Source organism: Trifolium pratense, linkage group LG4 (assembly GCF_020283565.1).
Source record: "Trifolium pratense cultivar HEN17-A07 linkage group LG4, ARS_RC_1.1, whole genome shotgun sequence".
In the NCBI taxonomy this organism is placed as follows: domain Eukaryota; kingdom Viridiplantae; phylum Streptophyta; class Magnoliopsida; order Fabales; family Fabaceae; genus Trifolium; species Trifolium pratense.
In genome coordinates, this window is record NC_060062.1 from 11,894,567 (window position 1) to 11,915,439 (window position 20,873).

The following is a 20,873-nucleotide window of genomic DNA, read 5'->3' on the forward strand; positions in this document are numbered from 1 at the left end:
GCACTTCCGTTAGTCCAATCAGCTGAAACTTGACAACGGAGATCAAACTTTCAAACAGAGAAAACTATGGAGATCAAAAAATTATTAAAATCTAAATAGAAACGAATGTTAGAAGATCGCACGGGATACTTTTTTTTTTTTGAACAAGTCGCACGGGATACTTATCAATAAGATATCTAATCTAATTGTATTAATTCCCATTAGAGAACAAATAACATAAACTAATTCCTTTCATTCCATTATTTTATCGATGCAACAGTTTAACGTCTAGTGAAACTAATTTAAATGGACTTCCTTGGCCTTCAAGTTTTATTTTTATTCCATGAGATACAAGAATATTTATTTTTATTCCATGAATTAACAGTTAGTTAACATGGACTAGAGTGAAAAGTACAAAGAGTAACACCTTAGGCCATGCAAATTAGCATGAGTTAAAGAACCAGAGAAAAATAAAACAGATAGATATGAAACAAAAACAAATGCTAAAAACATAGTTTTTTACTGACAATCAACATCAGTGACTAAGATGTATACATTACTGTTTTTTGTCGTAGTATTTGTCAAGCACCATCTCCGAATACTCTCCATAAGTAAGGGAAGCATTTGATGGAATAATCTGGAAAAAAAAAATCAATCCATTATTGACTAGAAACTAGAAATATGGCATATCTATTTAATAATAGAGAAATGGTTTTTGTTCAACCAAATTTACACAACTTTTACAACAATTATTTAAGTGGCTAATATGGTTCAAATAGGTGGTTGATTGCGTTCAATAGATAGTTAATGGATATATCGGATGTCAAAATTCATTAACCACCAAACTAACTTTATTTATGGTTGATGAGGTTTGACACTAGTATATCTATTAACCATCTACTGAATGTAATTAATCTCGTATTTGAATTAAGTTTTTTAGGGACGTATTTGAATTAAGTTAACCACTTAGATTGTTGTCGCAAATATTGTCTAATTTCTGTAGTTCAAATAACACAACTGTCAATAATATGCGGGTGTAGCAGGTATAGTCTAAAATCTAGATGCGGAAAAATATGTTATGTAGAAAGCTATCTTCATTCTTCATGAATTTCAGAATTCTATATTTGTGATGGATTTCTAGTTGTTTAGTTTAACAGAAATCATTCATCGGTCCCATCATCCACAAAATTTAGAGGTATTGCAGAAACCCTACATATTTAGTGGAACATGAAATGCTATGAACTGATCAACTAGATTCCCTATATAAAGAACTTCAGTTTTTTAATATGCTATGAAATCATTCTTTTTCTGTTTTTCAATGCCATCTTTTATCAATAATCTGTAATGGCTGAATGTGAAGAACAATTATGACTTTCAGGAATGTACATACCTCTTTATGAATATGAACTTCCTCTGGAAAACTGAGTTTCTCATCCCTGGAAAGAAAAATTATTGACGCACAATATTAAGATGAGCTCAGATACATCATTGACCTCAAGCTTACACGTAATTCTACTATTGAAGACAACTCAACAAAATTTAAGCAATGGAACAGCTAATTTGATCTCAGAGAACATACCAATCAGGTTGCATGAATAATGCAAATGTCGAACGCTCAACACCAGAAGACTCCTCCCCTTTCGGAGCCTAAAAGTACCATATCATCCATATTTTATATCAAAAAATGTGCACCCAAAATGAAAAGGAAACACAACAAAAAGTCAAAGAAAAAATCATCAACTAGTATATAGGCAATGTAAAGCTATAATCTGAGTGACAAATAGTGAGTTTGGGTGACATCTGATCCGTTGAGTCCACAACAACTATTTGTTGCTTTGGCATTGGACATGGTTTGTAATACCACCAACAGCAAAGCAAGCACCCTGGAAAAGGGTACTCGATTTACAATTTTTGGTGAATAACAGTTTGTTACTCAAATTTTTGTGAATATCAATAGTAGTGCTCATTTATATATGTCAATAAACTCAAACATTTGAAAAATCAAACTTTATAAGTCGGAAAATAAACTAAAATATAATCATGACATGAATACAAAGCATGGTGGAATACAAGAAACCAATGATGTAAAGTAAAAAATGAGAAGGAATATCTGAACACAATTCAACAGGATGACAATAAAAAATGCTACAAGTCTATCACAAGGAGAGAAAATTTATGCAACTTTCTGAAGTTTTTTAAATTACCTGGACACAATGTGGTGTTGCACGAAGAATACCTCCAGAAAGAATTTCAGCAGTTTCACCAATTTGGTAAGCTATGTCATCTGCTCCAAACACAACCTATAAGGGAAAATACAATGAATGCATTGTGTTAATTCACTAAAATTCTAAGCTTAATATTCACGCCATTTAGGAATAATGTATCAGGTCCATGAAATACTTTCAAACTTTATCCTGACAGCTTCAAGTTATAAGCTTCAAGTGCTTTCAAATTCTAAGCTTCAAATTCTATCCTAATAGCTTTGTTGAAAAAGAGTGGATCATTTTACCATTATTTAACAACTTTAAAATTCTTCCAAATACAAGTTTATTGAAAGGGAGAAAAAGCTTCTTCTAGTTGAAAGAAAGATGAACCAACAAAATATTTTTATGTTGCAGTTGTGTATATCAATATCACCCAGTTACTTTGCATTTCCAGAAGAAGAAATATTACCCAGTTACTTGCATTACCGGGAGAAGAGTGTGTACCTTCACAATTTGATCATTTCTTGTTCGAATATAAAGGCCAGCAGCACTATCAGGGCAAGGTATTTCTACACCATCTCTTGTAAATATACCACAAGTCAAACCTACATGTGTAATCGAAATCAACATTGAACAGACGATACAATGTGAAGATCTTCGTTAGTAATGCTCTGAGTAACAGTTTATATTTTTAAAATCCATGTGGTTCTCTAATCAACTTGACTAGAGGAATATGAGTCTAAGAAGTTAACATTATATAGAAACAAAATATAATGAAAGAGATGGAGTTGCTACCTAGGATTCTGTAATGAGCCCATATTAAATAAAAATAACCATATGTTAAATACCTGTCAGTGAACCATTGTCTGTATGCCATCCACACCAAGAAGACATGGAGTTGGAACCTGGGATTCTGTAACAAGTCATATCTAATTTATTAATATATTTTCAGTCATATACAAAGGGATAAACTAGAATTGTTTTCTTTATTTAAGCATAATAATTACATAAACTTGAAAACTACAATATAAGTTAAATAGCATTGGAAATGAACTGAAAATATTTATGATCGGAGACTATTACCAAGTCTAGAAGTGAAGGAATTGATGAAATCAAACTATTTTACGTGTGCGAGTAATATTTCTCCCTTTAACCCTCTATCCAAAATGAAATTGTTATTCGGCTACCATCGTATAGTTATTTCATATCTTTTACAGCTTATATGAATAGAAAATGTTTAAAGTAACAACCAAGCTTGTAGCTCAATTGGCACCGGCCCAAGTCTACTAAGGTTTGGGTGTAATTGTGAATTGAGAGGCCTCAATCTTGCACTGGGACTTCGGATACGCAGAGAAAACATTATCCATAAATCATATAGTCAAATTCTGATTATAATATCTAATTCATATGTCCAACGCATATTATTATCAATTCAGTTTTAAAAACAAGAACGAAAGATGTTTTAATGAAATTAAAACAAAAAAAACTCACATGATTTAAATGCAAAGGTTAAATTGAAACTATAAGTCTCCATTATCAAGGGTTGGGTTTTTCTAGTTATCAATAAACAAGAGGGAAATTTTGACTAATTAATTTTCAATTAAGTTGACAAAGTAATAATGTATTATACCTTGAAAAATTCAAAGAAAAGACAGATCAAACTAAACTCTATCAGTAGAGTCCCATTGGCAATGTGAACACATTTATTTTGTGGACAATATTCACACTTCACATATTGATTCTACTCAATATTTTAGAAAATCAACAAACATAACCTTGGTGGTTACATCAGATATCAATATAAAAGTCTTCCAATAAGATATGAGACATTGTAAAGAAAATTACCCCTGTTGTGCAGGAAAATAATATAGCAAACGTCCTTTGTGACAGCGGGAGCGATTAAGTATTGATTCCAGACCTTCATCCTTATGAACTTTCATTCCTTTGGATACTGATAAGTTTTGAATGCGACAATTAATCAGAACAGAAATACAAATGAGCAGAAAAATAGGTAAAGGAACGTGATAATCAACAAAACGTTCCCAAGATTTAATGCACCATCAGTCATATAAGGTGCCTCAGGCCTTAATTTGATGAAAGTATTGAAATTTCAAAACTTTGCCAACGTTAAAAAATTGAAAGATGATTCCTAGCTTAAGGAGCAATTGGAAAGGGTGAAAAGGGAATCAAAATTCATTGAGGTGACTAATTAAACTAATTGGTTACTGTTTCCATTTTTATTTTACATGAGATATTTTGGGGTAAAATATAAAACAGATATTCTTTTCTCGAGATAGAATAATCACTAGTCCGAAGCCCCAAACTCTAATTCCTAATCCATCTAAAACTATTTAGAGACTTAACAATGGCTCTGTTTGGGAAGACAAATAAGCTATAGCTTATAGCTTATAAGCTAAAAGCTCTGTTTGGTAAACGGTCTTTTCATTATGAGCTTATAGCTTATTTTTCAGACGCTATTTTAAGTAGCTTATGAGCTTATGGCTTATCGTTTTTTCTTTAAATTTTACCCCTTGAAAAAATTAAATATTAATTAAACATATATTTTTTGTCATTTCATACTTATAAGCTAGTTCAACTGCTAATTTTACCAAACGCTACAAATTCAATCAGCTAGCTTATTCACTATAAGCTAAAAGCTAGCTTATAAGTTATTCTCTATAAGCTCATTCGGTATAAGTTACCTTATCAGTTATCCGCTATTTTATACAAAACAGGGCCAATATAAGAAACACCACTTCAATTTGCAAAGAAATTTATTAGGTTTCAAAATTCAAAATAGGAAGGGAAATTATTGTCCCTGGGGGAATATAGTTTTTCCACCTCCAACAAGTTACAACATGTATGAAATAAAAAGCTAGAGTAATGCCACGGTTAAAGAGGCCTTTGTCTAAAGCCAAACAAATAACAATGACTGCCTTACCATATTGATCGCAGTGATATGCCACCATCAATCCAACATCAAATATCAGCTTCCCAAGTGCTTTGAAAGCTACATGCCAAAAACAAAAGAACAGTATACATGTAACCAATCGTGTTACCATCCGGCAAAACATGAAGATCAAATAGTTAGGGACAAGTTATTACCGTTAACTAAATTTAACATGATTTGGAAGTTGTATAAACATCATGCACTTAACCTTCTAAATTTAAGTTCAAAATCCATAAGTCAATGTAACAACAGAGCAGAAGCATTGTTTGATCTCAACTTTAAAAAAAATAAAATTGAACTTCTAGTAACCGTTTATCCATAAAAGATGAAAAAACTATATGGAGTCATTGAGTAAATATTTTAAGGTTAGGAACATCCAACCACTAAACTTGAATAGATTAACGATACTCAAAGTGGTTAATCATAAGTAAGTATACTTATTAACTGGAATTACTTTTATCAATAATAATTACTTTTTATTACTCTGCAAAGGTGGAATATTTTTTCAAAAGTAAAGTTAGAGCTGCGTAATGTTTTCACTATCTTCTGTATACTTGAAATGTAAAAAGCAACAAAAACTGACAACAGGTATACAAAAGCAAGCGGCATGGTTTGATTCATGCCTGAATGTGTATAGGCATAGCACCACAAGTTAAACAATTTGTGACTTACAATCATCATCTGCATGATCATTCATGTAAAACCCAAGGAAAGAAAACCGATAATACAGACAGAAATCTATATCCCCAAAAATATGAAAATAAACACAACAAAGGCAAAATCAATTTAGGCTTTAGGACATACCCAATTCAAGTTCTGGTAATGTGCTTCTCGGCCATATATTTGATCCACAATATGATGGGTACCTACAGTTTCATACAAAATAAATTATGATAAAAAAAAAGTAAGCAACATATATAAATAACAATAAAAAGTAACATCTAAGTTTAAAAGGGTATGGAAATAGAACTTATAGACAGAGGTGAACTCAGTAGAATTCTGTGATATCTTGCATGAAAGTTGTATATTTAAAAGAATAATGATTGAATTATGATATAGCAAGAATTTCTCTAGAATATCCATACATTATAAAGAAACACCTGGTGTAAGAAACAGCTAAAAAGTTTATACCAAATCATGTGTTCTCATCCACTTTACCGTTTTAACAATGATTTATCTGTTGTAGGTGTATCAAGTATGGGATTGGCATAGAATGATCCTTTTAATAAATCTGCACTCAGAGAAGAAAAAAGTAGATAAATAAAACCGGCCTGGCTCTAATAATGTAGATAACCAACAGATTTTCCAAAATGCATCCATGCAGCAAAGTATAAGCATTTCCAAATTAATAGATACAAATTAAATGTAATATATAGTATATAGCTGAAGTACTTTCATATATAACATGTCTATGCTATCAACCCATTGCATATTTCTTCTTAGAAAAGTGTAATCCATGTAGATTCATTATATAACTATGTTTTACATGGTTCTGTTACACCTTTGACTGGAATAATACACTAACCCATTCTCATCAAAGACTGTCCTATGGGGATCTCTTCCTCACAAATTACTTTTGAAACATGCAATTTAGAAACTTGTTTAAACTACTTGAAGATATTTTTCTTTTGTGAACAGAAAACCAATTTTTATCGAAGAGAAAAGAAGGAAAGTTCGATAATGGGCAAAGTAAGACATCCTATTAAACCAAAAATTCAAAATACAATGTAAACAAGAAGTTAAAAATGCAGCAACTTTGTCAAATAAATATGCATATCCAAAATGGAAAAAGCCAATAAAAAGAAATGGATACAAACACAAGAGAGAAGCAATAAACAAAATCTAATGTGAAGCCAATTAAGGATGCCCTGAGAAAAACCACAATAGAATTCATTATATCCAACAGATGAGAGAATTACCAGGCTTGCCGGATTCAAGTCTCTCTTTCCCATGACTCCAACCAATATTATATCTACAAATTCATGGTGAATAGAAGAAGCAGAATTCATTAGCAATATGCTACTATTAAAGGATTTGGACAGATGGAAAAAGAAAATTGAATACTTGGATGATGGAATGAAGTGGAAGTGAAAATATATTAGTAAGAAGTTTTAAATTAAAAAAAAAAAAGTAAAAGGAAAAAAAGAAGATAAGTTACCTACTGTTAGGATCTTCAAGATCATCCTTCACTTCTTGAGGAAGATTTGCCAATCTGACATCAACAATAACAACTTGTGTTGCTAATGTTCTAATGTTATCAATAACTAATGCACTAGGACTATAAGTAGAAATAGCATATCAAAACACCTACCTTGGTGCGAGATGCAAAAGATTTTTGCGCAGCGAAGAATATCCTGGGACCTATAATTAGTTCCAATTAAGTAATTATGAAAATAAAAATTGTAATACAGCTCAAAATAAACATGAATTTCCAGTTCTAAAGTTTTATAACATATCTACAATCACCACTTTTAGGATAAGATAGAGTTAATGACAGAAGCCGTTATACAAACTAGCACAAGGTGTAAGTTCAATCTGAGAAACTTTTCCCCTAAAAAAGATCATGTCTCAGCCTCAATATGATTACCGACTACATTTGACTTCACAAGGTAAAATAAAGTATATTATGTGTTTCGTAAGTTTGTGCTATTACTTTGAGGTTGAACAAAAATTGTGGGTCATGCATTTGACTCTTTTCTTCATAATTTGATATAGGGGTGAACATCAGTTACAGTCAAATTCAGTCAGAAAATCATCCACCGAAAGCAAACCAAAGAGAACAAACGTGAACCCATCTCCATCCAGTCCGCTTAATCAACAGTTAGAGAAGACAACATTTGCAGTCTTGATGGAAGTGGGACAACTCAGCGCATATATAATACTGAACAATGTGAGGCAACTGAAACTCTCTAAATACTTGCATCGAGCGTGTTCAAGCACCACTGGATTTAATTTTGGGCAACTGAGCCCGCCCACTCTTATGAAGCCATCTTAAACCGTTTTTTCCTCATTTAGTACCGAAAATCCCCCTGAAACCAACCACATTACAATTTTGACTTTCGGATAACTTGGTTTATGGTCGGGTGTTTAATTTTGATCTGCCCTTAGTTGGATTAAGATTCAGACTTAATTCAACTTTACATGCAAACACCAACTAACAATTACATTCAAACACCAACTAACAAAATTAAACATTAAACTTACTCAGCAACTTATCCAATAAATGAATTCAATCATTAAACTCATTGTTATGAGAAAATATGATACACTCTATCAGTGTAAAATAATTTTACACTTTCATCCAATAGCAACCATGTATTCCTCCAAATCACCCCACTTTAATTATATGACATGGAGGAATGTTTGATTTCTATTGGATGTCAGTGTAAAATTAGTTTACACTTATAGACCATATTCCTTAAACTTTCATCGGTAATAAATTGAACAAAAATAAAAGACAAAATAGGATTACACGCTGATAGTGTAAAATAATTTTACATTATCACCAAATAGCAACTATGTATTCTGTCAAATCACCCCACTATACACCACTTTGATTATATGACATTGCAGAATTTTGATTACACCTACGAGTACGACTGACAGAGAATATCCATTAAACTGAAAATAAAAAATACAAATGAAATTAAATATTCACATACATCAGTGACAGATAGAATCCCTAAACCATTAGGTCCAAACCCTTGTTCAATCTTCAATGACAAATCATGATTCTTATCCTGTCACATTAAAATTAAGAACAATATAATCAATAATAAAAAACTATATATAGTAATAATACAAATAAAGTATATATCCATAGTCAAACATCAAACCAATTATATATCAGTAAGTATTAAACAAAACAAAAAATCATTCAAACAAATGATCAAACAGATGCAAGACGAATCCAATCGAGAGTTGAGAGTTGTTTTCACTAGAGAGAGAGAGAGAGAGAGAGAGAGAGAGAGAGAGAGAGAGAGTACTTGGAGGTGAGAGAAGGGAATGGAAACAGTGGAGTAGGACATGGTGATTGTGTGGCGGGGAACGACTGCGTTTTGAGAAAGAGGGCGCGGGAATGGAGAGAAGAAGGTCAACATGCCAATGACTCCATTTTGGTTTGAACTTCAAGACTACACGGTACGGTAAGTCAATACTATAAATTACTGAAGAAACTATTTTTGGTAAACCTGATATCTCTGCGCAACTGGAAAGACTAATTATGAGAAAAATTGGTTATCATGAGTACTGTTATGGAAAAAAATTGGCTATTGGACAAAATTATGAATCATCATAATACTATTAATAGAAATAAATAATGATATTATTATCATAATTTTAATTTATTATCATACTTAATTATAATTAAGTATTATGGCTGCTCAATAAATTGTTGCCAAAAATCCTACTCACTCGTACAATATGGATAATCACCCCAACAAAATAAGAAAAAAACATGAAAGAGTATCATTAAACATAGACCACTTGTGGTATTTTTTGAGATTGCGACTTATACCAGCTTTGATGTCATCTATAAATTAGCAGCAAAAGTTTTGGCAAACAGGTTGAAGTCTATTTTGAGCAAGTGCATTTCTAATAACCAGTCTGCTTTTGTTCTCTATCGTTCTATTTTAGATAATGCGATGGTAGCCATAGAAGTGGTGCATTATATGAAAACGAAGACAAAAGGTAAGATTGGTGATGTGGCACTTAAACTTGATATCAGTAAAGCATATGACAGAATTGAGTGGGACTATTTACGTGGAGTTATGCAAAAGATGGGATTTTGTACTCAGTGGATTAAGTGGATTATGATGTGTGTAGAATCAGTTGATTATTCTATTCTTGTGAATAATAATGTAGCAGGGCCTATCACACCGAGTAGAGGACTTCAACAAGGAGATCCGCTTTCCCCGTATCTTTTCATTATTTGTGCAGAAGGGTTGTCAGCTCTTATAAGAAAGGCAGAGGCTCGAGGTGATATTCATGGCATCAAAATTTGTCGTAATGCGCCTATCATTTCTCATCTTTTATTTGCAGATGATTGTTTCTTATTTTTCCGAGCTAGTAATAACGAAGCAGAGGCAATGAAAAACATTTTAGCAACTTAATTATGAGGCAGCTTCTGGTCAAGCTATCAATTTTCAAAAATCTGAAATTTTCTGCAGCCGAAATGTGTTAGGAGGAGTCCGAGATTCTATTGCTAATTGTCTTGGGGTTCATGCTGTCCTCGGTACCGGTAAATACTTGGGGTTGTCATCCATGATTGGAAGAAGTAAAAAAGCTATCTTCAGCTTTATTAAGGATAGAGTGTGGAAGAAAATTATTTCCTGGAGTAGTAAAAGTCTGTCAAAAGCGGGGCGTGAAGTTCTTATCAAATCAGTCCTTCAGTCAATTCCGACTTATTTTATGAGTATTTTTACTATTCCTTCTTCCCTATGTGATGAAATTGAAAAAATGATGAACTCTTTTTGGTGGGGTCACTCAGGAGCTCGAAACAAAGGTATCCATTGGATGTCGTGGGATAAACTTTCCATGCATAAAAATGATGGCGGGATGGGTTTCAAAAACCTCACTGCTTTTAATCTAGCACTGTTGGGAAAGCAAGGTTGGCGTATTATGTCAAATCCGGATATTTTGATTTCTAAACTCTATAAAGCAAAATATTTTCCCGGTTGTGAGTTCTTTGAATCAACGGTGGGTCACAATACTAGTTTTGTCTGGAGGAGTATTTGTAACTCCAAATTTTTACTTAGAGCAGGTAGTCGATGGACGATTGGAAATGGCAATAATATTCCACTACTTAATGAAAATTGGTTATTTGATGCATCGTCTTTGCAGCTGCAGCAAACTGAAGTGTCTTTAGCAGGTCATTTAGTGGTGGCAGATGTGATTCTTCCTGAAACAAAGGGTTGGAATCTTCCTCTTCTCACTACTCTACTTGATTCTAGTGGTATAGATAAAGTTTTACACACTCCTTTGTTCGATTATGTGGTGGAGGACAAACGTATTTGGCGCATGGAGAAAAACGGTGTGTACTCAGTTAGAAGTGCATATCGCTTGTGTGTGCAAGAACTATTAGATACATCTCATCTTAAGATGGACGGCACTTGGAATTTGATTTGGTAGTTAAAAGCTCCGCCGCGAGTTAGAAATCTGTTATGGCGTATTTGTCGTCGGTGTGTCCCAACTCGTGTAAACCTTCGGAGTAGAGGTGTGAATTGCACAACTGTATGTTCTCTTTGCAATGATCATGATGAAGACAGCCGCCACGTTTTCTTTGATTGTTCGAGTAGCAAAAATGTTTGGAGTATGTGCAGTTTTGGAAATAAAATTATAGCAGCACTGCATAATAATTATGCAGCGTCAAATTTAATCTTTGATTTGCTGCAACAACTCTCTAATGAGGATGCTTCACTCATGGCATGTGTTATTTGGATTATTTGGAAGCAAAGGAACAACCGTATTTGGAACAATGTGATTGACGCACAAAACTTTGTCTTTTCACGAGCTGCTGCCTTGATTAATGATTGGTGCGCTGTGCAGCAGGCTAGACCTGATGTGATGGGGCAGTGTACGACTACTGAGATTAAATGGACCAAGTCGGGCAATGGGCGAGTGAAATGTAATATTGATGCCTCTTTTTCATCGCATAATAATAGAGTTGGGATAGGTGTTTATATTCGAGATGAGAAAGTCGCTTATGTGTTAGCGAAGCTTGATCAATTCTCTCCAATTTGTGATGTTCGTGTCGGCGAAGCTCTTGGCTTCTTGTCAGCGCTATCTTGGGTTCATGAATTAAATTTAGGACCGGTGGATTTTGAACTTGACTCGAAGTTGGTGATAGATGGTTTTCAATCAAATAATCATGATGTTACTGAGTTTGGAGAAATCATCTCACATTGTAGAAGACTTTTCAATGCTTTTTATGTTAACTCTAGTGTTGAGTTTATTAGGAGGCAAGCAAATGAGGTTGCTCATAGTTTAGCTAAAGCGGCCACATGTGTAGCTAGTCCCCAAATATTGGTTGACAAACCAAATTGTATTGAACACTTATTGATTAATGAAATGATATGAACTTGTTGTCTTCAAAAAAAAGAATAGAGATATGGAAATGGAATAGCTTTATGTGATACAAAAGTATCTTTAATTTTACCAAAAAAAGTATCTTTAAGGATTTATTTATTTTTCAAATAAGTAGGTGGATAAATAATCCACTTGTGAATAATTGGAGTGTCTGGGGTTCGAACTCCAACTCCTGCACACATATTACAATGTCACTGTCAATTAAGTTAAGTCTAAGGGGACCAATAAAAAAAATACAACTTTTGTAAAGATAGTTTATGAAAAAAAATAGCTTATAAAAATATAATTTTTATTAGTTAGAACTTATGAATTAACATAAAAACTTAGGCTAAATTGCGCTTTTAGCACCTTGAGTTTCAGAAAGTTGCGATTTTGGCCCCCTATATTTCAAAATAGCACTTTTGACCTCTAACTTTAACCCCTTTTGCAAAAGGTCAATTTTGACCAAGTCAACACTGATGTGACAAGTCACTTAAGTGGCTCAGTTGCCACATCAATTTTTTGTCACTTATTATTTGAAAAAAAAAATAAGAAAAGGAAGAGTAAAAGCATATTAACACTTTTGGAGCATAAAAACTGCCGTCGTAGATCATCTTCCTATGCAAAACAATCAATAGCATTGACTTAAGTGACTTGCCACATCAGCATTGACTTGGTTAAAATTGACCTTTTGCAAAACGGAGTAAAGATAGGGGGCTAAAACTGCTATTTTGAAACATAGTGGGTCAAAATTGCAAGTTTCTAAAACATAGAGGGCCAAAAATGCAATTTAGCCAAAAACTTATTTATTTGCGTAATTTATTTTGTATAAGCTCAAAAATAAAAGTATCCATAATGCAATGCCACTAAATTAAACTCACTTGAAACCTTTCTACTTGTACTTATTCCTTGGTTTGATGTGAACCAATTGTACTTATTCCTTGGTTTGATGTGAACCAATTATATTAGATTATAGTTAGTTAAATGATGACACCTATGCTTGGTTCCATTTTTTAGTCGACCCATAATTTATAGACCAAAATTTACTTTCAACTCACTTTTTTATGGAAATGCATCAAACATAAATTATTTTACATTCAGCTCAATATTTTAAGTTAGATCAATTTTATAAAATTAATTTATTGAAAATAATTTGTTACCACAGAACCAACATGCATGACATTGTGCACTATTAGACTCTATTTTAATTCATAACCATAACCATAACCACACATAACCATAACCATTAACCAATTATTACAACCATATTTTCAGCGCACTTCTCTTTTTACGTTGTATGGCATTCTTGAAGGATCAATTTAAAAGAAGAAGTGCGATGAACATATGATTGTAATAATTGGAAGGAAAAAAATATAAGGAGAAGTATTACCAAGCAATTCTAAGGTGAAGCATTTCCAAGATTGATAATAAAAAAGATGACACACACATATGAGAAGGAAAAAAACTAAACACCTAATGATATAAAATGCATAAACTATCATAAGTAACCAACCATGTACTTTGTCAAAAAAGAAAATCATGTACTATTTTTTTCATGACTAGAATCGAACTTGATACTCCAGAGTTTACAAATTACAACACTCACACACATTGCACACCAATCATTGTACTAAGGTTTATTATTACAGTATATGAATATTTAACACAATGCAAGATAATCTAAATTTTTGAGGTTTGCAATATCTCTGACTCTGAGGCATTACACCTGATAACTGTTTTTGTCTATAATAATATTGGAAAGTTCCCAACCCAGTCAAGCTATTCTCAAATCCTACAATCTGTGTAATGACAATTATATTCCCTATGTTTGATGGGATTGTGCCAGCAAAATTGTTGAAATTGAAAGCAATACTTAAAAGAGAAGTGCAGTTGAATATGCTATCAGGAGGCCTACAATCAAGTATTCCAGTTTCTTAATGCAGGAGAGAATTTTAACAATGATTAATTGAGTTATAAGTTGAGTGCGACTGCTGAGATCAAACGATTTAAACATGCCAAGCTGAAAATTCTGTGCAATTGTTCAACTTGCGTATGTAACAAAATTGAATTTACAAGTCTAGGAATTACTATTTCCAGTTGATTCATCTATAAGCCATAAACTGATTAGCACGCATCTAACTACTTTAGAAGCAACATTACGACGAATTACTTCTTTTTATGTAATGTGTATTATAAATATAAGGAACCATTCCTTTGAAATCCTTGCACAGTGATATCTTCCTTTGAAAAACACCAAATAGCAAAGTTCAACATAAAATCTAAAATATGTCAGTGTATGCTCGAATTTTCTGTTTGTAAGAACTTGCTAGGATTACAAGTTGATGGAGGAATTGGATATTGATATTTGACACTACTATAGAAAGAAAAGATTTTCTGAAGTACTTTCACATTTTATATTTATAAGAATGGAGAAACTTTCTCGTTTTACCAACCAACATCGAGTAACTCATTCCAAGTAATTGGATAAGCCGGACACCGGGATCAAAGACTTTTCCTGCCTGCAAGTGACTGTTGCAAATCAATGATATGATCCAAATAAAATCATAATTCGGACCATTACCGAAAGAGCCTCCTCGGGACTGTTCTCTTAAAGGCTTTTCCTTCAAGCTTTAGTCGTCTATGTGCTTCTCTCAAATGACTTGGCCGGATTGGCCCAGATTCCCTCCTCTCTTCCATAATTATTCTAGCTGCAAAGATAGTAGCTTCGATTAATGGAAACAATACACCAACATTAATCACCTTGGAAACACTATATGCGCAGGAGTATTTACATTTTTCTATTTCCAATTTATATTAAAAGAAAGCATGTCAAGCTTGTAAAGGAAAACTAAAAACAAACATACCTGTTTCCACAACTTCACCCACAAACATTTTTGTAATCACTGATACTGCAAGTGAAATTAGCTCAGGGACTGTATTGGTCCCATTTATACTTGCTACTAACTGCTTTGAGGCAATCAAAAGAGAAGAGGCAACTGGTGAGCAATCTTATCATACTATAATGTAAATTATTAGTGCAAACTGAAATGTAAAAATGGCAATCTGCAATCTCAAAAGAGTTTTGTGTAAGGATTCGTGGCCTTAAAATGTTGGCTTGTGTAACACCGACACATTGAAGGCGTATTTGGTGTTAACATGTGTCAGTGTCCGACACCTGCACCAGACCGACACATGTGACTACATTGACTTTATGTATGATATTGGTGTTGACGTGTCAATTTCCGTGTTTGATGCTGACTACCCCGGGAGGCAACCAAGGTTTTAAAAATTTTCTGTTACAGCAAAAATGTCCGCGACAAAACAACCGATACTGTTTTTTCCCTTGTTTAATTTAAAAGAAATGCATACCCGAGTCATTTGAGCTTTCGTGAATTTAGCCCTACGAAAGGACTCATATCTTCTCATTTGTTGATCAGTGAATTGTGAAACAATAGAACTGAGTATTAACAAAAAAAGAAATTAGGGTTTATGATATGATATTGAAAATCATGACATGAAAAGAAGAAAAGAATGAAGATACTAGTAGTAACTAACTGCATCTTAGCAATTTTGGGAGGAACATCAGCAGGAAACATGGCGAAATAAATGTCCATATCATCTTTTTCTTCTTCTTGTTCATCTTTATTATTCTTAGTGATTATGGTAGTCCTCGTGTTACTTAGTTGGGAAATCAAGGAATTGGAACTTGGGTCCTCTGTATCTGAATCGGTTTGAATTGGGGATTCCGGTGGTGATTCGAATGGATCCTTTGATTGCTTCATTCTTTGAAAACGCAGAGATAGATAGATTGATTGATTTTGTTGGAAAGTTAGAAGTGAAAGGGAAATTCTTGCTCGCTTATATAGGTTTGTGTAGTGGGTGGCTTATTTATATAGCTGTCAAATGGGCCTCGGAGGACCAGACTAAATAAATAGTCTATATTGATCCAACTTAACTATTATCGACTACCCTCCTACTATTTTAGTAACGGATGTTATAAAAATAAATTTTTTTGAAAAATATCGTCCGTTACTTAAATAACGGACGTTATAAAGGTATGATATTTTTTGGAATGTCCGCTACATAAGTATTTTGATATTTTGAAAACAAGACCTAACAATAGTATGACAACTATCATGTCACTACTATATAAGTTGTTTTTAATTTAAAATATTATATAAATATAATAAGTAATCTATAGTCTTATAAAAAACTTCTTTAAAGTACAAACATATAAATAGAAAAATTGATTTTGGTGAGTTTGTTGGTTTTTTTTTTAAATTTTTTTTTTACAATATTAAATCATTAACAATGACATCTTCTAATTATTAATGACATTATTCTTCTTGTGTCATCTTCTAATATAAACTTTGAGGTTAAGTTTGTTAGGAGACAAGCGAATTTGGTTGTTCATACTCTTGCTAGGGCGGCCAAAGTTTGGGCTAGTTTTCATAGATTTGAAATTATTTCTTTATGTATTGAACATTTATTAATTAATTATATGAATTAAGTTTGTTTGTTTTAAAAAATAAAAAATTTTAACAATGAAGATTGAACATAAAACCTCATGCATACTATCTAAATCGCACACCACTAGACCAAACTTAGTGGTGTGTGGGTTTGTTTTGTTAGTTCGTTGCAATTTTTTTCTCTTTTATATTAATTTTTGGATATATTAATAAATATTTGTGTGGATTCTACATTAATTTTCAATATTTGTTATTTTTTACTTTTAATTTCAAAGAAAAAAAAAAAGAAGAATTCACTCAACTTACTATAGAAAGGCCTAAACAGCCCAAAAGCTTTTGAGAGACTGGGCCTAAAGAAAGATAAAAAAAAAAAAAAAGTAAAATAGAAAAACAAAAGAAATATTGAAGCGCGGGAAACACGAAACTGAATCGTTGAAATGTGGCGGTTGTTGCATTGGGTAACACATCACATCAACATAGCGCAATGGAAGATTCTGGAGCGATTCTCTCTCACATTTCATCTCTCAAGGAAATGCTCGATCAGGTACCTATTCTTCGATCTTAATTTCTTTATTTTCATTCATTTTTTCATCATCTGATTATTATTATTATTATTATTATTATTATTATTATTATTATTATTATTATTATTATTATTATTATTGATAATCATGATTGTTAGGTCAATGAAGAAATTGAGGCTCATATTCAGATCACACGCGAGATCGAAAACAGTATCGTCAAATGCGAAGAGATGGAGAGCCATTTTGAGATAAAGGAAGCTGAATTGATCAGAACCAGTGGCGTTTTGCAGTTCGAAACTGTTGGATATGTAACTGTCGCCGGTTAGAATTATTCCCTTCGCTCTAGCTCCCTTCATTTCGATATATCAGATTAGATGTATTTGGTAGTATCATTGATTGTTCTGATCTGTTAATTAATCGGCGTGTTTATAGAAATATTCGATTAGTTTTAGATCAGTTTTTCTGATTAACAATTGAAATTCCTGATTGAACAATGAATAAGTCCGTGTAAATAATTATATGCATGTTGAACAGTACTGTGAACCAACAATTAGATCGGTTAAATTAATCAATTATTTTCTAATTAGTGTTAATTTCTTAGGTTTTATTCTTGGGGTACCTATTACTAGTGTGAAGCACTTTTCATTTTATAACAGATTAAAACTTGAATTCAAAAATATAATAATAACAATAATTTAATATGAATGTGTAAAAATTGTAGATGTTATTACTGAAAATTTGTTTTTGCCAATTTTTTGAATATTAAGAAGCAAACAGATTTGCTTGGTTTTAAGAAAAGGGTAGGTGACTGCAATTTCAATGGGTATATCAAGATTTTTGACGTCTTTACGATCGCGTAGTGAATACACTTGAAGTTTATTTAACAACTATTCTATGTAATATTGTCGATTATGTCGTGATTGTGATTTAAAACTTTGGCCGCGACATATTGCTTGAAAAGTTTCTTTTTTAAGGACACCAAGTTAGCTAGATTGCACATATTCTTCTTCTTTATTGATAAAAAATGAATTAATTGGAGCACATACCTACCTAGCTATCAGTATCATTCCTTTACTTCTTAATTTTTTTGGATTGTAAGCCCTTCACTTCTTATTGGACATTAGAATGAAATAAATAGGCATTTTTTTAACTTGTCCTGTTTCCTTCATATATGTATTTGTGTTTAAGTTTTATTACCAATAAATAGCATAGGCTTTGGGGCTTTGCCCCTCTTTTGTACCAAAAAAATAAAAATAGCATAGGCTTTTCTTTACTTTTTTTTCCTCTCTGTGACTTTTACCTTTACCTCTGTTAAGTTTATATTTTTTTTTAACATTACTGTATGTTTGAAAATGTCTTCCTATATGTATGTATATGTTTCTCTCAAGCCTTCCTATATGTATATGTTTTATTACCAATTTGGTTAGCAAAATCTGAAAATGTCTCAAAATTTTGATTTTGAAATTAGTATATCCAGAAAACCTGGTTGAGGACTTGTGCGTCTAATATGTTCCCCGATACAGATCAGCCCCTACAAAACGTCGGTGAACCATTTGTAGTCTGTACACTTGTAACATGGTTATAAAAAAGAAATTCTGAACCTACCTTATTGAACAATTAATTGTTTGGTAGCCATTTTTATTTTTTCTGTTTTCCTAGGGTGCTGTATTAATTTTTCCTCCTTCATTTTTTAGCTGATTTCAGGGCATCAGTGAATACTTTGGAGAAAGAGATATGCTGTCTAAAAATCAAGCGGGATGAAATGGTTAATAGAATGGACGAAAAACGGTACTGAAAGATTTTTTATAATCCGTAGATATATGTAGTTATTGAAGTCTATTTTGTTTTGGACTTCACTACAAGTTAAAATTTGCAAATGCTAATTATTATTTGGGCTCCATCACAGCTAAAAAGAAAACAATACTGTACTGTGAGAAGAAATATCAATTTTGAACTTTTTGTTTGGATTGAAATTTGCCATATCATATAGTATAGTTTATGCATTATGTTATAGTACTTCCAAAAATTGGGATGACAGAAACTTTAACTGGGCATTCACATGTGGTATGGATGTATATCTACAATTAATATAAGATCTAGTAATATAGTCTGAGAATATCTTCTAAGAACCTATAGCCTATGCACGGACCCAGACACGAATACCGGACACGACACGGACACTGACACGTCGACACCAATAATAGTTTGAGAAAATGACATAATTCAATGTAAGCATAAGTGTCGGTGTCGTGTTTGTGTCCGACACTGATGCATGTCGGACACCGAGATATGCTGAATCTGAGTAGTGTCCGTGCTTCATAGTATAGCCGACTAAATAGCATGAATTAATGTGCCCTTGTGTAACATTGCAATGTTGCATCTTAATTTGATGACCAATTGATTTGTTTCCATGCAGGGAAGAATTTACAGCACACTGCCTAGAATTTCAAAGAGAAATTGACAATAAAGAAAATTGTAAAGTGAGGACTTTGTTGTCCGAGAAATATTCACTTGAAAATGAAATTCAACTTTTGGATGAGAAGAATTCTGTTTTGAAAAATTCAGTATTGGCATTTGTAGAGGAAATTCTTGAAGATCTTCATAATTCAAACTCAGGTAATAATCTGTACATATTTATACAAGGAAGTAAGTTTTTCATGCTAAGTGTTGGTTTATATTATTGATTTGATCCACCAAACCAAACTAATTGTATGTTTGGTATCACGAGTATGCCAAAATCGCGGTGACTCATCGTGATTTTGGAGAAGCTACAGTGTGTAGCTTTTAGGAAATCACAGTGGATTACCGTGATTCTGAGGTATCCACCACGATACCAAACATAGGCTAAGAATTAACATATTATTATAGGGATTAAAGTTAATGCTGTAGCCTAACTTTTCCTATCTGCAGCATTAGAAGTTGAGATCCAGAGCAAGAAGTGGGAGAATGAGATATTACTTAAAGATATCAATGAACTAAAGATTACACTGTTTTCAGCAATTGGGACCAGTGATAATCTACTGTAAATTCCTTTCTTTAAACAAATTCCTTTCCAAATTTGGTCATTAATTAAGATTGAAAGTTATTTGAAAATGATGCTAGAAAAAACCAAGCAGTGATCAGTGTGTTGTAGTTCTCATGTTCTGGTAAAGTTGTAAGATTGACAAAAAATGAAAGAGAGGTAGTCCTTTTGGTTGATGACTAATTAGCATAGTTGTAAATATTTAGCATAGTTATAAATATCATATCATGTGTCATATTCATCCCTGTGAAATTAAATTTGACCAGTTCCGTAGTACATGAAGAATCGTGACTAGCTAGTAAATGTTGGTTTCACAAAGTCCCAGGTGCAAGCCAAAGGAAAGGCAAAGCATAGGAAAAATTACATTAAGAAACTTTTAAGGCTATATTTGGCAAACAATATTGGATAGCTGACAAACTAACTTATAACAGATGAACTTATCCTTCAAAAAAAAAAAAAAAAGATGAACTTCAAAATATAAATTACATCCTCAATTCATAAAAATAACATTTAAATTATATCATGATGATTGTTACAACATCTAAGATTGTGACCTCGTTATTGTTAATTTGTCAACGAAGATCTAATTAGCAATGATTGGTTAAACATTATTTATAGTATAATATTTGTGATTATGTACACAAATTTGTAATAGAAATG

At 32.5% G+C, this 20,873-nt stretch overlaps 3 protein-coding genes across 3 annotated transcripts; 1 reads left to right on the forward strand and 2 right to left on the reverse strand.

Annotated features, from left to right (window-relative positions):
* Positions 1–217: 217 nt before the first annotated feature.
* Positions 218–9,357, reverse strand: LOC123881535. The gene is made up of 15 exons (XM_045930244.1): positions 9,120–9,357; positions 8,796–8,873; positions 7,445–7,494; positions 7,292–7,345; positions 7,053–7,105; positions 6,292–6,364; positions 5,938–5,999; positions 5,125–5,193; positions 4,029–4,134; positions 3,032–3,096; positions 2,688–2,788; positions 2,184–2,279; positions 1,559–1,626; positions 1,370–1,415; positions 218–616 (listed from the first exon to the last, which is right to left on the reverse strand). Exons 1-15 carry the CDS (start codon positions 9,231–9,233, stop codon positions 536–538), a joined length of 1,116 nt encoding a protein of 371 aa, XP_045786200.1. The 5' UTR covers positions 9,234–9,357; the 3' UTR covers positions 218–535.
* Positions 9,358–14,477: 5,120 nt separating this feature from the next.
* LOC123923740 (transcription initiation factor TFIID subunit 11-like) lies at positions 14,478–16,045 on the reverse strand. Its single transcript, XM_045976462.1, has 4 exons — positions 15,754–16,045; positions 15,568–15,655; positions 15,063–15,162; positions 14,478–14,906 (listed from the first exon to the last, which is right to left on the reverse strand). Exons 1-4 carry the CDS (start codon positions 15,978–15,980, stop codon positions 14,776–14,778), a joined length of 546 nt encoding a protein of 181 aa, XP_045832418.1. The 5' UTR covers positions 15,981–16,045; the 3' UTR covers positions 14,478–14,775.
* Positions 16,046–17,111: 1,066 nt separating this feature from the next.
* On the forward strand, positions 17,112–20,556 carry LOC123923785. Its single transcript, XM_045976518.1, has 5 exons — positions 17,112–17,211; positions 17,350–17,512; positions 18,886–18,979; positions 19,608–19,807; positions 20,102–20,556. The coding sequence occupies exons 1-5, from the start codon at positions 17,152–17,154 to the stop codon at positions 20,215–20,217; spliced, it is 633 nt and encodes a 210-aa protein (XP_045832474.1). The 5' UTR covers positions 17,112–17,151; the 3' UTR covers positions 20,218–20,556.
* The last annotated feature ends 317 nt before the right edge of the window (positions 20,557–20,873 follow it).